The sequence below is a fragment of the Eretmochelys imbricata genome, chromosome 4 (assembly GCF_965152235.1).
Source record: "Eretmochelys imbricata isolate rEreImb1 chromosome 4, rEreImb1.hap1, whole genome shotgun sequence".
Taxonomy (NCBI): Eukaryota; Metazoa; Chordata; order Testudines; family Cheloniidae; genus Eretmochelys; species Eretmochelys imbricata.
This window is the reverse complement of record NC_135575.1, coordinates 60,141,466-60,161,662: the sequence shown is the minus strand read 5'-3', so window position 1 is coordinate 60,161,662 and position 20,197 is coordinate 60,141,466. Positions and strand designations below refer to the sequence as shown.

The following is a 20,197-nucleotide window of genomic DNA, read 5'->3' as shown; positions in this document are numbered from 1 at the left end:
ATAGTGCATTCATCCAGCCCATACTTCCTTAACTTGCTGACTAGAATACTGTGGGAGACCGTGTCAAAAGCTTTGCTAAAGTCAAGAAACAATACATCCACTGCTTTCCCTTCATCTACAGAACCAGTAATCTCATGATAAAAGGCGATTAGATTAGTCAGGCATGACCTTCCCTTGGTGAATCCATGCTGGCTGTTCCTGATCACTTTCCTCTCATGCAAGTACTTCAAGATTGATTCTTTGAGGACCTGCTCCATGATTTTTCCAGGGACTGAGGTGAGGCTGACTGGCCTGTAGTTCCCAGGATCCTCCTTCTTCCCTTTTTTAAAGATTGGCACTACATTAGCCTTTTTCCAGTCATCCGGGACTTCCCCGGTTCGCCACGAGTTTTCAAAGATAATGGCCAATGGCTCTGCAATCACAGCCGCCAATTCCTTCAGCACTCTCGGATGCAACTCGTCCGGCCCCATGGACTTGTGCACGTCCAGATTTTCTAAATAGTCCCTAACCACCTCTATCTCCACAGAGGGCTGGCCGTCTCTTCCCCATTTTGTGATGCCCAGCGTAGCAGTCTGGGAGCTGACCTTGTTAGTGAAAACAGAGGCAAAAAAAGCATTGAGTACATTAGCTTTTTCCACATCCTCTGTCACTAGGTTGCCTCCTTCATTCAGTAAGGGGCCCACACTTTCCTTGGCTTTCTTCTTGTTGCCAACATACCTGAAGAAACCCTTCTTGTTACTCTTGACATCTCTCGCTAGCTGCAGCTCCAGGTGCGATTTGGCCCTCCTGATTTCATTCCTACATGCCCGAGCAATATTTAAAGTTTCCCTTTCCCTTTAGGAAGTTATACCTATGTATAACATGTTGTTAATCCATCTGATTTATTGATTAGTAACTGTTAAGAAGAAGTTGTTGTTATTTGCCACTTCTCCATCTTCCAGATACCTCTTAAATGCATGAAAATATGTACAGAAATCTTTATAACTAGTCTGACCTCTAATGCTGTCTCCAGACTTGGGAACTAGCCTAAATCAATAGGTAATTCTCTTCTTCCAGAAACCCATTTGCACTTACTGGCATCTTGGATTGGTCCAGTCTGGCTCCTGGGTGCAGTTTCTCAAGGATTGAATGCTTTTTATCCAGGCGCCTGTGGTCCATCTGTGATTCTTACAGCCAGATCACTTTTCCCCCTACTCTTATGACTGGGTTTCTCTGTAGATGTTTTGCAGATCTCACTTCTTTTCCTGCCCTTTTTGACCCACTATCATCCTTCAACTTCCTGTTACAGCTGCTGGCTGAGAGGTACCCCTCTGTTCCTCTTCTTGTTTTTTTTACCCCCAATAGGAGAACCAGGATTTAGAAAAAAATAATTTTCATTTAAAATGTAATAATCTCAGGATCCACTTGTGTTCTTGCTTCAGCCAACTCTCCATGTTCCCCATCACTGTTGGTTACCTCATCCTCCATACCCTCACATGGGTATTTTATAGCAGGGTAGCAATGGGAAGAGGAGAAGGAAAAGTCTATTTTAAATGCAGTTCCATTTAATGATCAATTTTGGATCAGAATACAAAAAAGCCCATTCATTCTTGGCCACCTATGCTGCACTTGTCAACCAAAGAGACAATACTGAAGTTAGATATTCAAGCAACCACTCTAGCCACATTTACATGTACGAGTGAGAGTAGGGTGACCACATTTGTGAAACAGAAAATCAGGAAACATTCTTAATATTCACATCATAGGCAGCGTGCGTGGGGAACATTGACAAGTTGGACAGCTGAGGAGAATCTTGTTCAGGGCATTTAACAAATTTTATGCAGAAGGTGTTTTGTAGGGGGATTGGGTTGTACTGCAAATGTGCTCAAATACTGCACTGATCTTGTGTGATAAAAATCCTGGCTCTGTTGCGGCTCCTTGGATGACTGTACACAATGGGCATTTGAGTGATGGCCCAGAGGAACTGTGGCAAAGGTTATGAGATGTATGGCTAAGCAGATGTCGTGGTCATTCACCTTATATAAAGGATGCAGATTTGATGGAGTAGCTCTGCAGTCCCTCTGAGGCATTGGGGAAGGATTGCTCTCCCCTCTTACCTGTTGACATGTGTCTAGTACCTATCAACTCCTTGGGGTGTGTGCACACGTGAGGATTTTGGCTTTGATGTGCAATGTGTACCTGTGTGAAAGGTATTCACACTTTTTTGTTAATTTGTTGTAATTTGCAATTATCCCTGTAATTCACAATATTGAATATGAATGTGTTAAAAGGGCTCAATATATCATGGCGCCTACATTTTCTAAGGTGGCTAACAACTCGGGTGCCCAACTTGAGATACCCCTGCAGGTATTAATTTTGTGTGTTAAAAATCTTGGAGACCAATTACATACAAAGCACCCATGCGTATGCGAAGGAAATATTTGAAGCTCAGTTTTGCAAACATTTTTAATTTTGTTTCTTACAGTCAGGAAATCAAAGCAATTTGATTGTATTGTGGAGTATTGTATTGCCAAATTTCAGTTTTTAGATCGATGCTGGTTTTGAGAGATATGAGCTGTGATTTTGAATAACTGGTCGAATGTATGTGTTTGACAATTGGTTTGTGTGCAGAAGTTGGTTTGAGGGAGTAGATTATATGCTTTGTGTGCCATGTTTCAGACCTGAGAAAGGAAATTTATTGCCAAATTAAAAATTCCTGATAAACAGGATTTAAAATAGAAATGATGAGACAACCCTAACAATAGCATTGTGAATGGCGACATTGTCATTCTGAATGGAGATCAGCTCGAATCAAATTGAATAAAAATGCCCTTTTTCTTCATTAAGGCCATTACAATCTGTAAGGCTATGAGACCTGGGTAGACATAAAGGTTTTAAAAAGCAATGAGGAGAGACTAATGTTCATTGCTGTGTACTTACTCTGAGAGCCCAATTAACAAAAAGTTTGTGCTAATGTATTCTCACTGAAAATCAAGCAGAATAGCATACATTTTTGTTAGTGCACTAGTACAAAAAGGAAACATGAAATTCTTCTCGATCTTTTTATATAAATATTAATCTATATTCACTTTAGAGTTACAGAATTATTTTAATAATTAAGGAGAAGATGAGTGCTATTTGTGCATAACATCAAAATTTAAGGAACGATCAGGATTCTGTCTCTGTGCATTGCTACGCTACCTCAGCTGAGCATCTTTGGGAATATTGCAGTTTGCTATTGTTTTTTTGAAAGTGCTAATTTTAGTATGAAATGTGATAAGAATTATTTAAAAACTTAATTGCATGCTCTCTTTTTTGGCAATAGCATTTTGTGTCTCTGAAATTTGTCTTTTCAGAGTGCTTTATGTAGTTTCTCTTAATACCCTGTAATTTAATAATTGGGGTGGGAGGCTGAGCAGAATATGGAATTGTAAAGAATTTGCATACTCTTTTGATATGGTAGGCTATGATATGCACAGACCTTTTTCTTTATATGGATCTTGAAAAAACATTTTGGTGGGGACAGACTGCGCCCAACCAGAGTACAGAATGACCACGGGACAAGGGGCCAGAAAGGGGCTGCTGTTAACTGTCTGGCCCAAAATGGTTCTTTCTGAACTCACAACAGAGTCCTGTAGCAGAGGAGAAGGTTAATATATTATGATTGAGATGTGACCCCCTCCCTTCTGCACAGGTTTTAAGGTGCACATACATTTTAGATTTGCTCTTCCTTTGTCTTTTTCCTGGCTTCTCTCTCCTTGCCTTGACCACTTTCCTCTCTTGCAAGTGGCCCAACAGCAATGTGGGTATTTTGCAGAAAGAATAAAAGCAGATGGTGGTAGTGAGGGAGCTCTGAGCAGAACTACCTTTCTCTTTCATGAGACCCCTGTGTTTTTTCCACAGGTCTTCATCCCTTCTGCACTGTTCAGTGGAGTGGAGGGAACATAGGGGCAATACAACATTAACTAAAAGTTCTAGGTTGCAATTCTGTATTAGAAAACTTGTGCATTCGTTTTAGTATGTAAGGATTGCATTTTCAGTTGATGGCAAAGGTGCCTAGCCCGTGGGCATTATTTTGTGACTTTTTTAACTCCTAGTGAATAAAAGAAGTGTAAGATAGCAAGTGTCTCACTTTCATCATTTTCAGAACACAACTTCTTGCTTTGTACAATGTGTTATTTTTGTTTTGGAGAATATGACTGAGGTGAAGAAATGCTGGATTTTGACATCCTGTCTATTACAGGCATGACACCAAAATTAAGGACAGCAATGTATTTATTATCTCAGTCTTTCGTGCTCTGTTGCATGTATATTTTCTTAACAATCCCAGATTGTATGTCATTGCTGAAAGATCCAAGTCAACATACGGTATGGTTTCTGGAGGAAGTACAAGCACATTTAGGCCACAGTACAATTCCAATAGTTTGTGTTTTAGCTTGTTATTTTTATATTGGGGTGCAAACATGGAGGGCATCACACAGCCTGCCATGATGTTTATTGTATTCTGTGACTTTACAAATATATATTTTTTTAATTGAACTTTGAATTCATGATGGATAAGAGAAATGTGGACAGTAGAGAAGTGGATGATACAGTTTGTAACAGTTACTCTGTGTTGACTGCCCCACCTTGTAAAGAGAGAACCTTCTCCTTGGAATGTTTCCTCCATTTTCAGAAACAGAATAAAAGACAGTACTGTACATTTTTGGACTGATTTGCAAAGATGCTGAACATTGAACTGCAGCTGAAATAAATGGGAATAAATAAAGAAGAACACCCATAGCTCCTGTTTATTATTACTTCTGAAAATCAGACCCTAATCTTTTGACGTAAAGTCTATGGAAAGAGCTTTCGAACTGCTTCATGCTGTAGGCTGTTCACAATGGTGGTGCATATTGTGCATTCTCAAATAGATGAAGCTAAAATCTGTTGCTGAGAAACACTTAGTTTAAAATGTTAACCATGGGAATGTGGGAAAGAATAGAGCTAATTTCCACAGAAAATATTTTCATTGTGGCCTACGAGGCATTCTGCTAAAATATAGCCTGATCCTCCATAACCCTTATGAATAATTTCACTCACTTAGGGTGAAATTCACCCCTGTGCAGAGAACCAGAATGAGACCTACGAACCACTGAAGTCCCTTGTACCATTAAATCCCACCTTTTTTGAGGTCTGCAAAAAGACTTCAGTGTTTCGTAGGTCTCATTCTGGTTCTCTGCATCGGGGTGAAATTCACCTGTGAGCAGCATCACTGAATTCAACTTTACACACCTGAATATTCAGCAGGACTGCTCCAGTGGTTATTGAAATGCATCGGTAAATGTTGGCAGGATCAAGCTCGCTTGCCATAAATGGCAAAAGAAAAAGGTGGTTTTGTTTGTTTGTGTGTTTATTTCTTTTGGTTGTGGGGAGTGTGGGAGTACAAAGAGTCTGAATTTTTGTTAAAGATAGTACACTAAGGAGCAATTTGGCAGCAGCAGGAATTTACGGCATAAATATAGGCAACAGAAGCTTCAGGACCTGAGAAGATAATGGTTGCTCGTGCACCAAACATAATGTGTTCCTGTCCCTATTCCTGTTAGAATTGGATGAATTTATTTTATTTTCATTTTTTTTGGCTGAAAAATGCCAATTCGAGTAGACTGAAACATTTCACAAATTCATGTCAAATTTGCTGAATTGTTTCTTCTGAAAAAAACCCCACAAAAACAATTTCAAAAAGTTGAAATGTTTCATTTTGATATTGGCTTTCTGTTTTGCATTTTTACCTGGGTTTTATTTTTAAAAAAATTAAAAGGTAAAAAAATGAAATAGAAGAAAAAGTCCCTCAAAAACATAGCAGATCATGTTTCAAGTAGAACAAAATATTTCCATGAATTTTTCTTTACTTTTTTGGTTCACCAAATTTTTTAAAAAAAATTAATTTTGAGTCTACCCAAACTTACATTTTTTTTCTGGTTCAGCCACTGAACTGAACAATTTTATTTACACAGCTCTAATACCAGTGGTGATTTGTTATTCTGTCACAAGCAAGATCATCCTTCATGGGCAAATGCAGTTATCTTATCTTACATCTGAGAAGCTTAAAGACTAACCAGTCTCTGGCTTTTTCCTCTCTCCCTAATACACAGAGGATTACCCTTGTGAAGGACGACATAAATAGAAAATGTGATGGCTGTGTTTTAACTACAGTAAGCCTGCTTTTTTCTCCTGGCAACAATTTTAAGCAGCAGTGCTACATCCATATTAAGTGTGAATTTTCTTGTGTAAATCCCATTAAGGTTAATAGAATTTTAGTTTTACTGCTTAATAAACTTTCAAGTGGGTTAACTTTTGAGAGATATATAACTATCATGATGCGCAGAACATGATCATATACAAGTATCAATATACTATCGCTACAATATGAGGAAATCTAACTGTGAATTGATTAAACACATTCATATAGTTTATTTAAAGAAATATTTGCACTTTGGAGAAACTTTAAAACCCTTTTGTACCTTTCTTTCATTATTAGTTGCCCTTGCTACCTTTACCGATTATAAAAGTGCATTCTTTGTTTAAATTTGTATTGTTTTAAACTTAATCATAATGCTGAATATGTGACATCAGACTTTACAATCTAATGCCATTTAAATGTGATAAATATAAGATTATGACAACTGCAGGACCAATTTGAAGGAATGGGACTGTGAAGGAGAGAGCTGAGCTTCAAGTGCAAATATTTCAGATAATATTTTGAAAGGAATCATAGAATTATAGAATCATAGAATAGAATATCAGGGTTGGAAGGGACCCCTGAAGGTCATCTAGTCCAACCCCCTGCTCGAAGCAGGACCAATTCCCAGTTAAATCATCCCAGCCAGGGCTTTGTCAAGCCTGACCTTAAAAACTTCCAAGGAAGGAGATTCCACCACCTCCCTAGGCAACGCATTCCAGTGTTTCACCACCCTCTTAGTGAAAAAGTTTTTCCTAATATCCAATCTAAACCTCCCCCACTGCAACTTGAGACCATTACTCCTCGTTCTGTCATCTGCTACCATTGAGAACAGTCTAGAGCCATCCTCTTTGGAACCCCCTTTCAGGTAGGTGAAAGCAGCTATCAAATCCCCCCTCATTCTTCTCTTCTGCAGGCTAAACAATCCCAGCTCCCTCAGCCTCTCCTCATAAGTCATGTGTTCTAGACCCCTAATCATTTTTGTTGCCCTTCGCTGGACTCTCTCCAATTTATCCACATCCTTCTTGTAGTGTGGGGCCCAAAACTGGACACAGTACTCCAGATGAGGCCTCACCAATGTCGAATAGAGGGGGACGATCACGTCCCTCGATCTGCTCGCTATGCCCCTACTTATACATCCCAAAATGCCATTGGCCTTCTTGGCAACAAGGGCACACTGCTGACTCATATCCAGCTTCTCGTCCACTGTCACCCCTATGTCCTTTTCCGCAGAACTGCTGCCTAGCCATTCGGTCCCTAGTCTGTAGCGGTGCATTGGATTCTTCCGTCCTAAGTGCAGGACCCTGCACTTATCCTTATTGAACCTCATCAGATTTCTTTTGGCCCAATCCTCCAATTTGTCTAGGTCCTTCTGTATCCTATCCCTCCCCTCCAGCATATCTACTACTCCTCCCAGTTTAGTATCGTCCGCAAATTTGCTGAGAGTGCAATCCACACCATCCTCCAGATCATTTATGAAGATATTGAACAAAACCGGCCCCAGGACCGACCCCTGGGGCACTCCACTTGACACCGGCTGCCAACTAGACATGGAGCCATTGATCACTACCCGTTGAGCCCGACAATCTAGCCAGCTTTCTACCCACCTTATAGTGCATTCATCCAGCCCATACTTCCTTAACTTGCTGACAAGAATACTGTGGGAGACCGTGTCAAAAGCTTTGCTAAAGTCAAGAAACAATACATCCACTGCTTTCCCTTCATCCACAGAACCAGTAATCTCATGATAAAAGGCGATTAGATTAGTCAGGCATGACCTTCCCTTGGTGAATCCATGCTGGCTGTTCCTGATCACTTTCCTCTCATGCAAGTACTTCAAGATTGATTCTTTGAGGACCTGCTCCATGATTTTTCCAGGGACTGAGGTGAGGCTGACTGGCCTGTAGTTCCCAGGATCCTCCTTCTTCCCTTTTTTAAAGATTGGCACTACATTAGCCTTTTTCCAGTCATCCGGGACTTCCCCGGTTCGCCACGAGTTTTCAAAGATAATGGCCAATGGCTCTGCAATCACAGCCGCTAATTCCTTCAGCACTCTCGGATGCAACTCGTCCGGCCCCATGGACTTGTGCACGTCCAGATTTTCTAAATAGTCCCTAACCACCTCTATCTCCACAGAGGGCTGGCCATCTCTTCCCCATTTTGTGATGCCCAGCGCAGCAGTCTGGGAGCTGACCTTGTTAGTGAAAACAGAGGCAAAAAAAGCATTGAGTACGTTAGCTTTTTCCACATCCTCTGTCACTAGGTTGCCTCCCTCATTCAGTAAGGGGCCCACACTTTCCTTGGCTTTCTTCTTGTTGCCAACATACCTGAAGAAACCCTTCTTGTTACTCTTGACATCTCTCGCTAGCTGCAGCTCCAGGTGCGATTTGGCCCTCCTGATTTCATTCCTACATGCCCGAGCAATATTTTTATACTCTTCCCTGGTCATATGTCCAACCTTCCACTTCTTGTAAGCTTCTTTTTTATGTTTAAGATCCGCTAGGATTTCACCGTTAAGCCAAGCTGGTCGCCTGCCATATTTACTATTCTTTCGACTCATCGGGATGGTTTGTCCCTGTAACCTCAACAGGGATTCCTTGAAATACAGCCAGCTCTCCTGGACTCCTTTCCCCTTCAAGTTAGTCCCCCAGGGGATCCTGGCCATCCGTTCCCTGAGGGAGTCGAAGTCTGCTTTCCTGAAGTCCAGGGTCCGTATCCTTCTGCTTACCTTTCTTCCCTGCGTCAGGATCCTGAACTCAACCAACTCATGGTCACTGCCTCCCAGATTCCCATCCACTTTTGCTTCCCCCACTAATTCTACCCGGTTTGTGAGCAGCAGGTCAAGAAAAGCGCCCCCCCTAGTTGGCTCCTCTAGCACTTGCGCCAGGAAATTGTCCCCTACGCTTTCCAAAAACTTCCTGGATTGTCTATGCACCGCAGTATTGCTCTCCCAGCAGATATCAGGAAAATTAAAGTCACCCATGAGAATCAGGGCGTGCGATCTAGTAGCTTCCGTGAGCTGCCGGAAGAAAGCCTCATCTACCTCATCCCCCTGGTCCGGTGGTCTATAGCAGACTCCCACCACTACATCACTCTTGTTGCACACACTTCTAAACTTAATCCAGAGACACTCAGGTTTTTCTACAGTTTCGTACCGGAGCTCTGAGCAGTCATACTGCTCCCTTACATACAGTGCTACTCCCCCACCTTTTCTGCCCTGCCTGTCCTTCCTGAACAGGACTACATTACGTTATAAATATTATACTGTGCATTATAAACTAGAGTTTTTTCAATTTTGTCCTGTGTTCATGTTAAAAGCAGATTTTGTGAACATAAAATAAGCTTCTGACATTAAGTACGCACTGCATCTAAAATCATTTTAATAAGCAGAAAACTGAGAATTTTCTTTGTCCCTGCTACTCTTTTAGATTTGCCAACCTAAAACCAAGCTGTTTTGTAACTCTGCAATGTTAAATTTATAACAGATAGATAAATCCATTTTATTGAGGCAGATTAGCTCCTAAACTTTCAGTCAGTGGTATCATTCCACATTTAATGCAGGAGCTGGGTAACTTTAGGCCAGTTAGCTTGACATTAATCCTGGGCAAAATCACGGAAAAGCTGAAAATGGATGCATTCAGTAAAGAAAGAAAGAGGTTCTATAATGTATACCTGTCTGCATGATTAATGAAAAATACGTCTTATCAAACAAACTGGATGTTATTTTTAATGAGATTACAAATTGGGTTGACAAAAGTTAACTATGTTAACATAATATATTTAGTCTTCTGTAAGGCATTTGACTTAGTACTGCATAATATTCTACTTAAGCAGTATACAAATCAATATAACACATGTGCAATGGATTAAAAACTGGCTGACAGATTTCAAAAGTAATTGTAAAGGGAGAATCATCATCCAATCAGAACATTTCTAGTGGAGTCTCACTGGGATCTGTTCTTATCTTTGCCTGGGGGAAAATATAAATTAATGCTGGTAAAGTTTTCAGATGACACAAAAATTGTCAGAGTTGTAAATAATTATAAGGACAGTTCAGTTCAATAGAGCAATCTGGATCACTTGGTAAGATGGGGTCACTTAAACAATGTGTTTTAATACAGTTTAAATGCAAGATCATACATCTAGGAACCAAGAAACATTTATAGGATGGAGGACATATATTTTGGAAAGTAGTGATACATGGATCATGGTGGATTACCAAATAAACATGAGCTCTTAGTGCAATGAAATGGCTAAGAGAGAATCTGGATGCACAAGCAGGATCCCCTCATGGAGTTCCTCCAGTATCATTCTGCTGGGGCAGGCTTTGTTCCCCCAGCTCAGATAGGCTGCTGGCTCACTCAAAAAACCAGCAAGTCCTGGGAGCAGGGGATCTCTGAGAGACCAGGCCATTTATGCAGTAGCACAATGCTGCCACACCAGCTCTATTCCCTCGGGAATGCCTGGGTACCCATTGGATTCCTCAGTGCTCATGCCCACCTTAAGGAACACTCTGTGGGAGGGATCTGGAGAAAAGATAATATAGTTCAAGGTGTATTATCTTTTCTGGAGATTTTCCACACTGCTGGAGGAGTGGTGGAGGACACCAACAGATGTGTCTTTCCCAGTCCTATCTCCGTTTCCTACTGACTCTTCTCCTAGTCTGCTCAGTCTCTGCTCCCTCTCCACGAACAAACTCCAGATCTACTAAGCACCCTTGACAGGGCTTTAACAAAGTGGGGATGGTTTGACAGAGGCAACTGACTTTCCTTTCCGTGTTTGGATCTTCCATCTATACCTGGCTTGGGGTGACAGTCCAGGTGTATTGTAGGTCTGTAGGGGTTATCCCCCTGAGATGGGCAAATTTGTTTGTTAAATAAGAACATCTCTCTGCTTCTCCAGATATTTGTCCATCTCTTGAATGGAACTAAACTCAACAATCTTTTAGGTTTGAGTAAGTCCTTTTCCTCCTCTCTCCCCAGTCCCAAAACTTTTGCTGGCATCCCACTGCTGTTGCACTCAAGGGGTTCTCTGGCAGCAACATCCCAGAGGGCAGACAAGTATTTGAACTCTCAGTGATTAATCTAGCCGAATTTCCAAACCTTTTATTGTTCACCCATCATTATGGATCATGTCCACTGTCTAGTAAGGTTCTTCTGTTTCTTATTTTCTTCCAGATCCCTCTGCTCACCTTCTTTTTATTTGTGTTGCATGTTTATAGAGCACCTAAGACTTGTTAAATTAATAGGATGTATAAACTGGCATGATATAATAACACCCCTGAAAGGAGGTGCAGACTTATGCAGTGAGAAGAATACACTGTAGTCTGGAAGAGTGATCTCTTCCGAAAAGATATGCAACCTTCGTCAGAGATCTGCTTTCATGATTATTTCATTTTCCTTGTGGTTCCAGTCTGAAGACTGATTCTAAAAATGGCATTGTAGCTGCAGCTGGGAGCTGTGATTCCCGGCATGGGTAGACAGACTCCCACTAGATCTGTTGGGTCCAAGCTTGGGTGACTGGCCCAAGCTGCTACTTGTGCCACAATATCCACAATGTTATTTTTGGTGTGCTAGGTTGAGCAGAGCTAGCACGAGTCTGTCTACCTATGCTGGTACCAAAAACTACAAGCTGCAGTATAGACATCCGCATAGAGACTTCGAGATCAAATGTAAAAAGCTGCTGTTTTAGTTAAATGCCAGCCCTACAAACTCCGCCTGTGACCTTAGTCGAGTTGCCACACTGCATTTTCTGGACCTGGAACTTACAGTACTGCTGATGGCACATAAGTAAGAATAGGCTCCAGCCTGCTCTTCCCCAGTGTATTGCCTCTATGGGACTAACGGAAAGTAGTAAAAACTTCTATTTTTGTGAGAAAATCTCACTGCAGATCTGATCCTTAGCACGTGCAGGGAAATAATTAGTTGAAAAACAAGGTGAGACATTGACATAATCATTTTTCTGATTGTAACCACACTTGGAAAGTCTGAAGTACATTGCAATACACATCCCCAGTGTCATCTCTCGGAGAAGACAAGATGGCTTGTTTTTATGTTCTGTCATTTTTGACTCGCCCAAATTATTTTCCAGTGGAAGGAACCATAAATCCCTCCCTTTCTCTTACCCTCTCTGATTGAAATCTCTCAGTGTTCCATCCAGTTCATGCATGAGTTCATCGTCGTCTTCAGAGGTGCACAGCCAATGTTTCATAATTGTTTGCTATGCCTAGACTGAACATGTTTTGTGATTTCATAAAACCTATGTGTGTGGGAGAAGTAAGTTTTCTTTCCAGACCCACTTGCAGTGTTTTCTCTTTTGAATGGGGGTTTACTGTCTTTCCAGTGCTTTGTTGCCTACAGTTATACTGTAAAAGGACGACTGCCTCACATTTATCCATTTCACAGATGCTTGAGATGTACGAGGTGTCTGGAGCAAAATACCTCTGACTGATGTATCAAGTATGTGTTCTCCTGTGACACTTAATAGTAAATAAAATAATAATAATTAATACCAAGCTCTTATATAGCAGTTTTCATCAGTAGATTTCAAAGCACTTTACAAAGGAAGAAAGTAGCATTATTCATGTTTTACAAGTGAGGAAACAGGCACAGAGCAGCGTAGTGACTTGCTGCAGTATGTTGCCATATTTACAAGGCATTCTTCACAATCATTTCTCAGGACACTGATCTGTTCTGAGTCTCTACTCCAACAAGTATTTCTGTTTTTAATTGTCCATTTAGGCTTTCCTCTCATTATTTTGTACTGAGGAATGCCCTAAGCCAATGTCTCATCACAATCTGACAAACATTTTGCAAAAAAAAAAATGTCTGTCTCTCCTTCATAGCATGAAGGTACAGCCTTATGAATGGTTAACACACATCTGGCTCAAGAGGGGAATATCTATCTTTGAAAGCTGACTTAGCATAGCTTTCTCATGCTCATATGTGCTTGATGGATAATTGTTCAGTGCTTTGCAAAGTGATTGTTAGGGATGCTTTGTAAATGCAGACTGGGGGTCATGGTAGGTTTGACCCTCTGGTTCTTCTCCCCCATTGTGTGGAAAACGTCTTCCAGCTTTATTTTTTATGTTTAGAAGCTTTGGCAGAATGAGAGGGGTTAAATAAATAAATATTAACCTCAGGACTAAAATTTTTAAGGAGTCACAAGCACTCAGTCAAAACAAGAGACCTTTTGGAGGGACAACTCTTAAATAATCAAACTCTCAAGAGCAGATCATCATAAAGAGCCCTGGCCCACCAAATGAATAGCAAGTCAGAATTTAAAATCAGTTCCTTTCAGAAGTGCTGATTATTGCTATTGGGACTGATCTGAAAAACTCTCAAGAGCCCCATTTTTTAAACAGAATAGAAGGTGGTAACAAATTACATACTGTTTCAACCCTTAATTGGTAATAAACTGTTTTATGCAGTTCAGTTCTAGGGATGTATGCCTATTTTCCACAGATCCTGCCAAAGAGAGTTTCCATTTTGGGGCTTCCTGCTTATTTCTTCCAGCTGCTTCTCTTTCCTATCCCTTCTGCTGTTCTCCTCCTGTGTTCGTTTTCCTACTGATGGTTGTGTCTCTTCTTTTTTATATACATAGAAATTGTAATGTAAATGGTCTTGGCAATTATTTGTTTTTATTTTTTATTTTTATCCTCTTTTTAATGTATTTTGAGTTTACTCTCCAGTTTGAGGCAATCATTAAGCTGGGGAGTGTGTTGCTCATTCAAATCTGTTAAAGGTGAAAATAAGAGTTTTGAAAGATTTACAAGGAGTATGTTCAGTTCTCAAACGTAGCACGACTTTGCTTGTATCAATAAAATCATAAGCAATACGATGGAACTACTTCTCATGGGGTATTGTTAGTATATAGACTTAGAAGGAAAAGAAGCAGCTGCAGTTTTTTGATCTTTTGGAGACGATTGGTTACCTTTTACTGGAATAACTTTAGCTGGATCAGCAGTGATGTGGGGATCACTGCTGCAAATGCTTTCCCTTGTAGCTTTACTCATCTGAGTGGTCCCATTGACTTCAAGTCAGTGACATGTAATTTGCTCAGATATGTGTAGCTGTTAGCAGGATGGCGGTCTTTGCTTGTTTTTCCCTATTTGGAATAAATTAAAAACTTCCTGGTGTTAATTTTATCTGTTGAAAATTTATGGCCATCTAGAAAAGTTGCATTCATCACATTATGCCAAATAGGTGTTACATAGTGTTTATTTTAAAGTAAACATACCAGCAACATAGCTGTGTATTGTGGCTGTCTTGTTTTAAAATAAATATTCTGTCTGTGAGGCATTGCTAGGTGACACTACAGGATGCTAAGTGCTGTGTTATAAATGTACTAAAGGTAGCAGAGCTTCTCCCAACTAAGCATGGTCACTCCTGTGTTTACCTGATCCAGATCAAGAGCCACGTGACTCCCTATGCACCCTATGCTTTGAGCTCCTCCATAGAGGTGCCACTGCTGGGTGTGTGGGGAACTCCAGGAAGTATTTTGCCTTTGGCTTCTGGGCATACAGAGGCCACATGCCCACTACTGCACCCCTCTCTGCAGTGGAACTTGCTGAGCTTCTGAGCTGGCTGGTGTAGAAGAGTGGATCTCAGATCACACCTCTTTCCTTCCTCCTTTGGGGTACCATGCAGTCTTTTCACTGCCCAGAATGCAGGCGCTGTAATTCTGCCCGGCCCTTACATCTTTTTAATTTCATCTTTTGTTTTATAAGCATGTGAAAGTTGCTTTTGCTGTTCTCGTAAGGATTGTATTTATACATTTGTTTTAATTTTTCATCATTTTTTAAAAAAAAAATCTAAAAATATTTACTGAATACTTGTACAAGTAATTATTACAAACCGTTTTAAAAACTGCACCTCTTGGCCATGTTCAGGAGGCATAATGGTGTTTTTCTGATTTTGTCTTTGTAAAGAACTAAAAATAAGCAAAAGCAGCAATCATTCTCTTGTATCCCATGGGACCTGATTCTGCATTGCTTGCATTCCCAAACTCCTTTATGGACTAGAGTTTTGGGAATTCAATGGCTGCAAGATCAAACTTGTGAGGATAAAGTCCCTCAACAATTGGACACATTCAGCGAGCTTTGTTTGTGAGGAGGGTATAATTCTGTAAGCATCTCTGAGAAAAATATATGTTGTAAAACTCCATCTTGCTGATTTTTTGTGTGTAATCTAGCATTATCCTTTTATTATAGGGGAGCACCAGATCTACTACAGTTAAGGTTGGGAAACCCTTTCTGTTTAAAGGATGACTATTCACAGTGCCCTAAAATCTGCATGTTTCCTCAGATTGCTTTGAAATTGGGTATGCCTCATGAGGGCATGGTGTAGGGCTAATGATCCAAAATTGGGGTCATTTGACCACACAGCTTCCAAGATACGGCCCTCTCACAAGAAAAAAAAAACTTTTCTGAAGGTTGACACATTCAACCAACTTTTTTTTGTACAGGCCTAGGGATCAACCCATAGCTCTGGTCGCGCCCCAAAGAGTCTCAGTCACTCAACATTTACCCCAGATAGTGCAAGGCAAACACATCCCCTTTGAGGAAGAAATATTGGAAACATTAATGGACAAAACGTACACCCACACACATGCACCCCAACCAGATTATACTGCTCATATGCAGATAGAATACTCAAGAAGGGTATAGCTAGTCAGTATTCATTGGAGCTGGGTGGCTCAAGGGGATGTGATGTGGCCATTAAATCTGAACTACATTTGAGCACTTTGTGTGAACCTAACCCTTGGCAGAAATAGGAAAATAAAAGATAGCCATGTTGCTACAATCTGCGTTTGTCAAAGGGTTGTGTTGTTTTGTTTTTGTTTTGTTGGGAAATGTGATCTGAGTGCTGCAAAAAATTCAGGTGATCAAACTACATTAAAAAACAAAATAAATTACTCACGTGAATGCTTGCTGGGAAGGCTGGAGGGATTAGGGACTGGAGGAATAGGGGAGAGGAGTTACCGACTGCCGCAGGGAAAGGGGGATTATGGGGATCCCCCTGGTAGAGGAGAGGAGAAGGATTGGGGGTTTGGATCAGGGAGTGCGATTGGGGATTAGGGAGAGTGGGAATGGACCTTGGGAGGGGTAACATTGAGGAGGATGGTAGGCAGTATGGGAGATTAGATGTAAGGGGGCTGTCTATCAGCCCCACATTCTCCTTTCTTTTGTGTACTGGGATTTGGGAAAGGGGCTTGTCCCTCTGGGAATGTCTAAACACTTCTGCCTACCCCCATCCCCTCATCTGGGAGCTAGGAAATGGGTGGCCCTTTCCCTCTCAGGGCCTCCTGTGCTTTCAGGATTATACTGTGCTAGTGATCTGGATATAGCAAAGCAGTTGCTGATTATTAATGTTGTACAAAATTATAGCAGAGCATCAGCTCTCCTACAGACAAGGTTGAGAAAACTTTTCTGTTTAAAGGTTGATTCTTCCAAGCGCTCTAAAATTCTCATGCTTAGTCAGATTATCTGGCCTCTTTGAGCAATGCCCCCAGTATGTCCATAACACACATATCAATACTAATACTCTGTCTTTGTTGAACAGGAGCTTCCTACACCTGCCCTACATTGAAACGCTGAGTCTACTTCACAGAAAGAATACCACAATTGCTAAATTTTGTAGCTTCTATGATCCCTTTTACAATCTTATGCACACAATGCCATCTAACACTATATTTTCACTTATCCCGCATTAATCCCACAGACCACACTTATCTCTTACCTAGCTGCTGACAATTCCCATGGAAAGAAGACCCCTGTGTCTTGCTACTGATGTAACCTACAGAACTCATTGCTGAAATTGGCATACTAGATTTCTCAAGATACACGTGAACCTCTTTCATTGATTGCATACATGGAGGTCAGGGAGAGAGGCTCACAGGAATACCTCACATCACAATCACAGCTCTGCAAAACTGCTCCATATAATCCTTTCACCATTCAATACAGTTACATCTACCACAGTGAATGCAACTAGAGTCCATGCAGATAATTCTATGCTATTGCCAGCTCCACTGGGGGAAGAGTTACAGTTGCACGTGCATGTACCTTATCTCAGTATTTCCTGGTTTTGCAGAACTAAACAATCTGGAAGGGCAGAGATATCACAACAACAACTATACACTTAGCAAAAGTCTACAGCCCTGAATGTCCATATCTACACTGTATGGCTTTAATCCAGGCTTCTAGAAGCTCCCCAGTGTTATTACTGATCTGGTGCAGTCAGGTTAATCATGGATGAGTGCAAGGCTGCTGCCAGTACAATGGCCGGGCAATGTCCTCTCCTGACCTCAAGTCTGATCTTCAGGGCTCAATGTGCGGGGACTTTATCTCTGAGGCAGGCTGTAAGAGATACTATCAGGCAACCTTAACTCTGCATTAACAAAGTTTTCTGTCAGTGAATTATAGGTAGATGTCTTTACTGGGATGCACATTCACCTTCAGATATCAATCTTGCAGTCACAGAGTTTAAGGCAAGAAGGACCTCCAGATCATCTAGCCTGACCTCCTGCATATCTGAGGCCAACAATACCACCCAGTACCTGTACACTAAACCCAACAACTGAATTAGACTAAGATATTACTGCCCACAGGAGATCAGACTATTATGTGTTATAGGGAGGAAATAGGAGTGATGGAGGTGCTCCAATGTCCGAGGCCCCTGTGGCAGGTAAATGACTATGTTAAATATACCCATATCCTAGCAAGTGACCCACACCCACATGCTGCAGAGGAAGGTGACCCCCCCACACACACCCAAAATCACTACGATCTGACCTGGGGCAAAATTCCTTCCTGGTCCTACATTTGGGCATTAGTTAGACACTGATTACGTGAGCAAGAACCAGCCAGCCAAGCACCTGAGAGAGAGAATACTCAGAGCCGCATCAGAGTTCTGGCCCACCCTGCTCCAGTGTCCCATCTCCAGGCATGGTCATCTCTGATGCTTCAGTGGAAGGAGACCAAAAATCCACTCACAAAAGTCAGAGTACACTAAGGGTGTTAGAGGTGGGAGAATCCCTTTCTAACCTGTGAGGGTGGCTGGCTGAAGTCCTGAAACAGGAGCTTTTAGGAATGTAAGGCATAAACTGATGATGATCTCCAGGCTGCCTAGCTCTGCCCCCTACCAGCACAAGCAACCCCTTCTACAATCACAGTCAAATTTGTCAAGCTCTGTCTTAAAACTAATTAAATTGTTTCCCCCCACAACCCCCATTGGGAAGCTGTTCCAGAACCTCATTCCTGTGTTGGTTAGACACCTTTATCTAGTCTGAATTTGTTCAGGGCCAGTTTATACCCATTTGTTCTTGTGTCAACATTGTCCTTTAGCTTAAATAGCTCGTCATTCTCCTTGTTGTTTCCCTCCCCACCTCTGAGGTACCTATAAAGAGCCACCATATCCCCTCTCAGCCTTTTTTTTTGGGCTAGGCTAAACAAGCTAAATTTTTCCAGTCTCCTCGCATAAGACAAGTCCTCCAGTCCATCTTTCTTCAGCATGGGTGACCAGTACTTTATATAGTATTCCAAACAGACTCTTACCAGTGTCTTGTACAATAGCATTAATACGCCTTCTCCACTGGAAATACCTTGGCTAATACAGCCTAAGATTACATTTGCCTTTTTCACAACTACATCACAGTGGTGGCTCAAAAATCATCCTGTGATCAACCCCACACCCCAAAGTCTTTCTCCTCCTCTGTTTTTTCCAACACATGAGCTCCCAGCCTGAAGCAGAAATTCTTATTATTAGACCCTAAGTGCATGACCTTGCACTTCATACAATTGGGTTTCATCCCATTTCTGTACTCCAGTCTTCAAGGTCATCCAGATTTTCCTCAATAATGGTCTTATATCCTCTGTATTGACGATGCCACCCAACTTTGTGTCACTGGCAAATTTCATTAGCACTTTTGTACTTTTTGTGCCAAGTCATTAAGTAAAATATTGAATAATATTGATCCCAAGACAGAGCCTTGAGCAACTCCACTGATCACCTTCTTCCAGTCTGATCATTCACCTTTCACCATAGCCTGTTTTAGGGTGACCAGATGTCCCGATTTTATAGGGACAGTCCCGATTTTTGGGTCTTTTTCTTATATAGGCTCCTATTACCCGCCACTCCCATCCCGATTTTTCACATTTGCTGTCTGGTCACCCTACCCCTTGTTGTCTTCCCTTTAGCCAGTTCCAGTTCTTATACTAATCCCCATCTTCTCTGATTTAACTAATAGTTTACCGTGTTGTAACATGTCAAATCTTGTCTCATAAGGGCTGATTTTGGTCATGCTGTCTGCAGTTTGAGTAATCTTTATTTATGGATTTCTAATTTACAAACAAATCTGTTCATTTTGTGTTATAGTGAGTGGACATCCAGCATTAAAGGCAGCTGACATTCGAGTGACAGGAGAATTAGTAGCGTCATCAATGAGAGAGTGGAAAATGAAAAACCTTTCTGCTCAGAATTCCTAGCGATGATGGATGGAAAGTAGCCGACAGTCTTTAAATGTCAAATTCTTCTGCAGGTGTCCAAAAGCAAGGAGTTTGACTGTAAGAATTCTGTTATAGGCAGAAGAGAAACAAAACTACTACATCTGTGTATACACAATACATAGAAATTCTACAAGCTGACAAACATCATCAGTTAGGCTCTTAAAGCTATTTTTTGAAAATCCAGTAAGCTATGTTACTCAGGCTCTATTTCTGAAGCATATATGTTGGTATGCATGTCACAGGATATATGGTAACAGTATAGGAAGCATGTACAAATGCTTTAAAGGAACCAACCAACACAATAAAATCTTCACAACTGAGAAAGAAAAGTTATTTTAATTTGTGGGGAAAATGTAGACACATCAGCCAGTGATTTTATTTAAAGAGTATTTAAACATTTTCTTAAAACTGGGGCAAGATCCTCACGTCCTTAGTCTTTACTCTGGCAAATCTCCCATTGATTTCAATGAAAGTTTGTCTAGTAATTGAGT

General features: G+C 41.1%; 1 protein-coding gene across 1 annotated transcript in view; it reads left to right on the top strand.

Annotated features, from left to right (window-relative positions):
* Positions 1-19,685, top strand: part of IQCM (IQ motif containing M) — a 118,515-nt gene extending 98,830 nt beyond the window's left edge. The window contains exon 10 of the mRNA XM_077816150.1: positions 19,576-19,685. Coding sequence (XP_077672276.1) covers positions 19,576-19,685 — 110 coding nt within the window. The remainder of the gene's footprint in view (positions 1-19,575) is intronic.
* Positions 19,686-20,197: the final 512 nt, after the last annotated feature.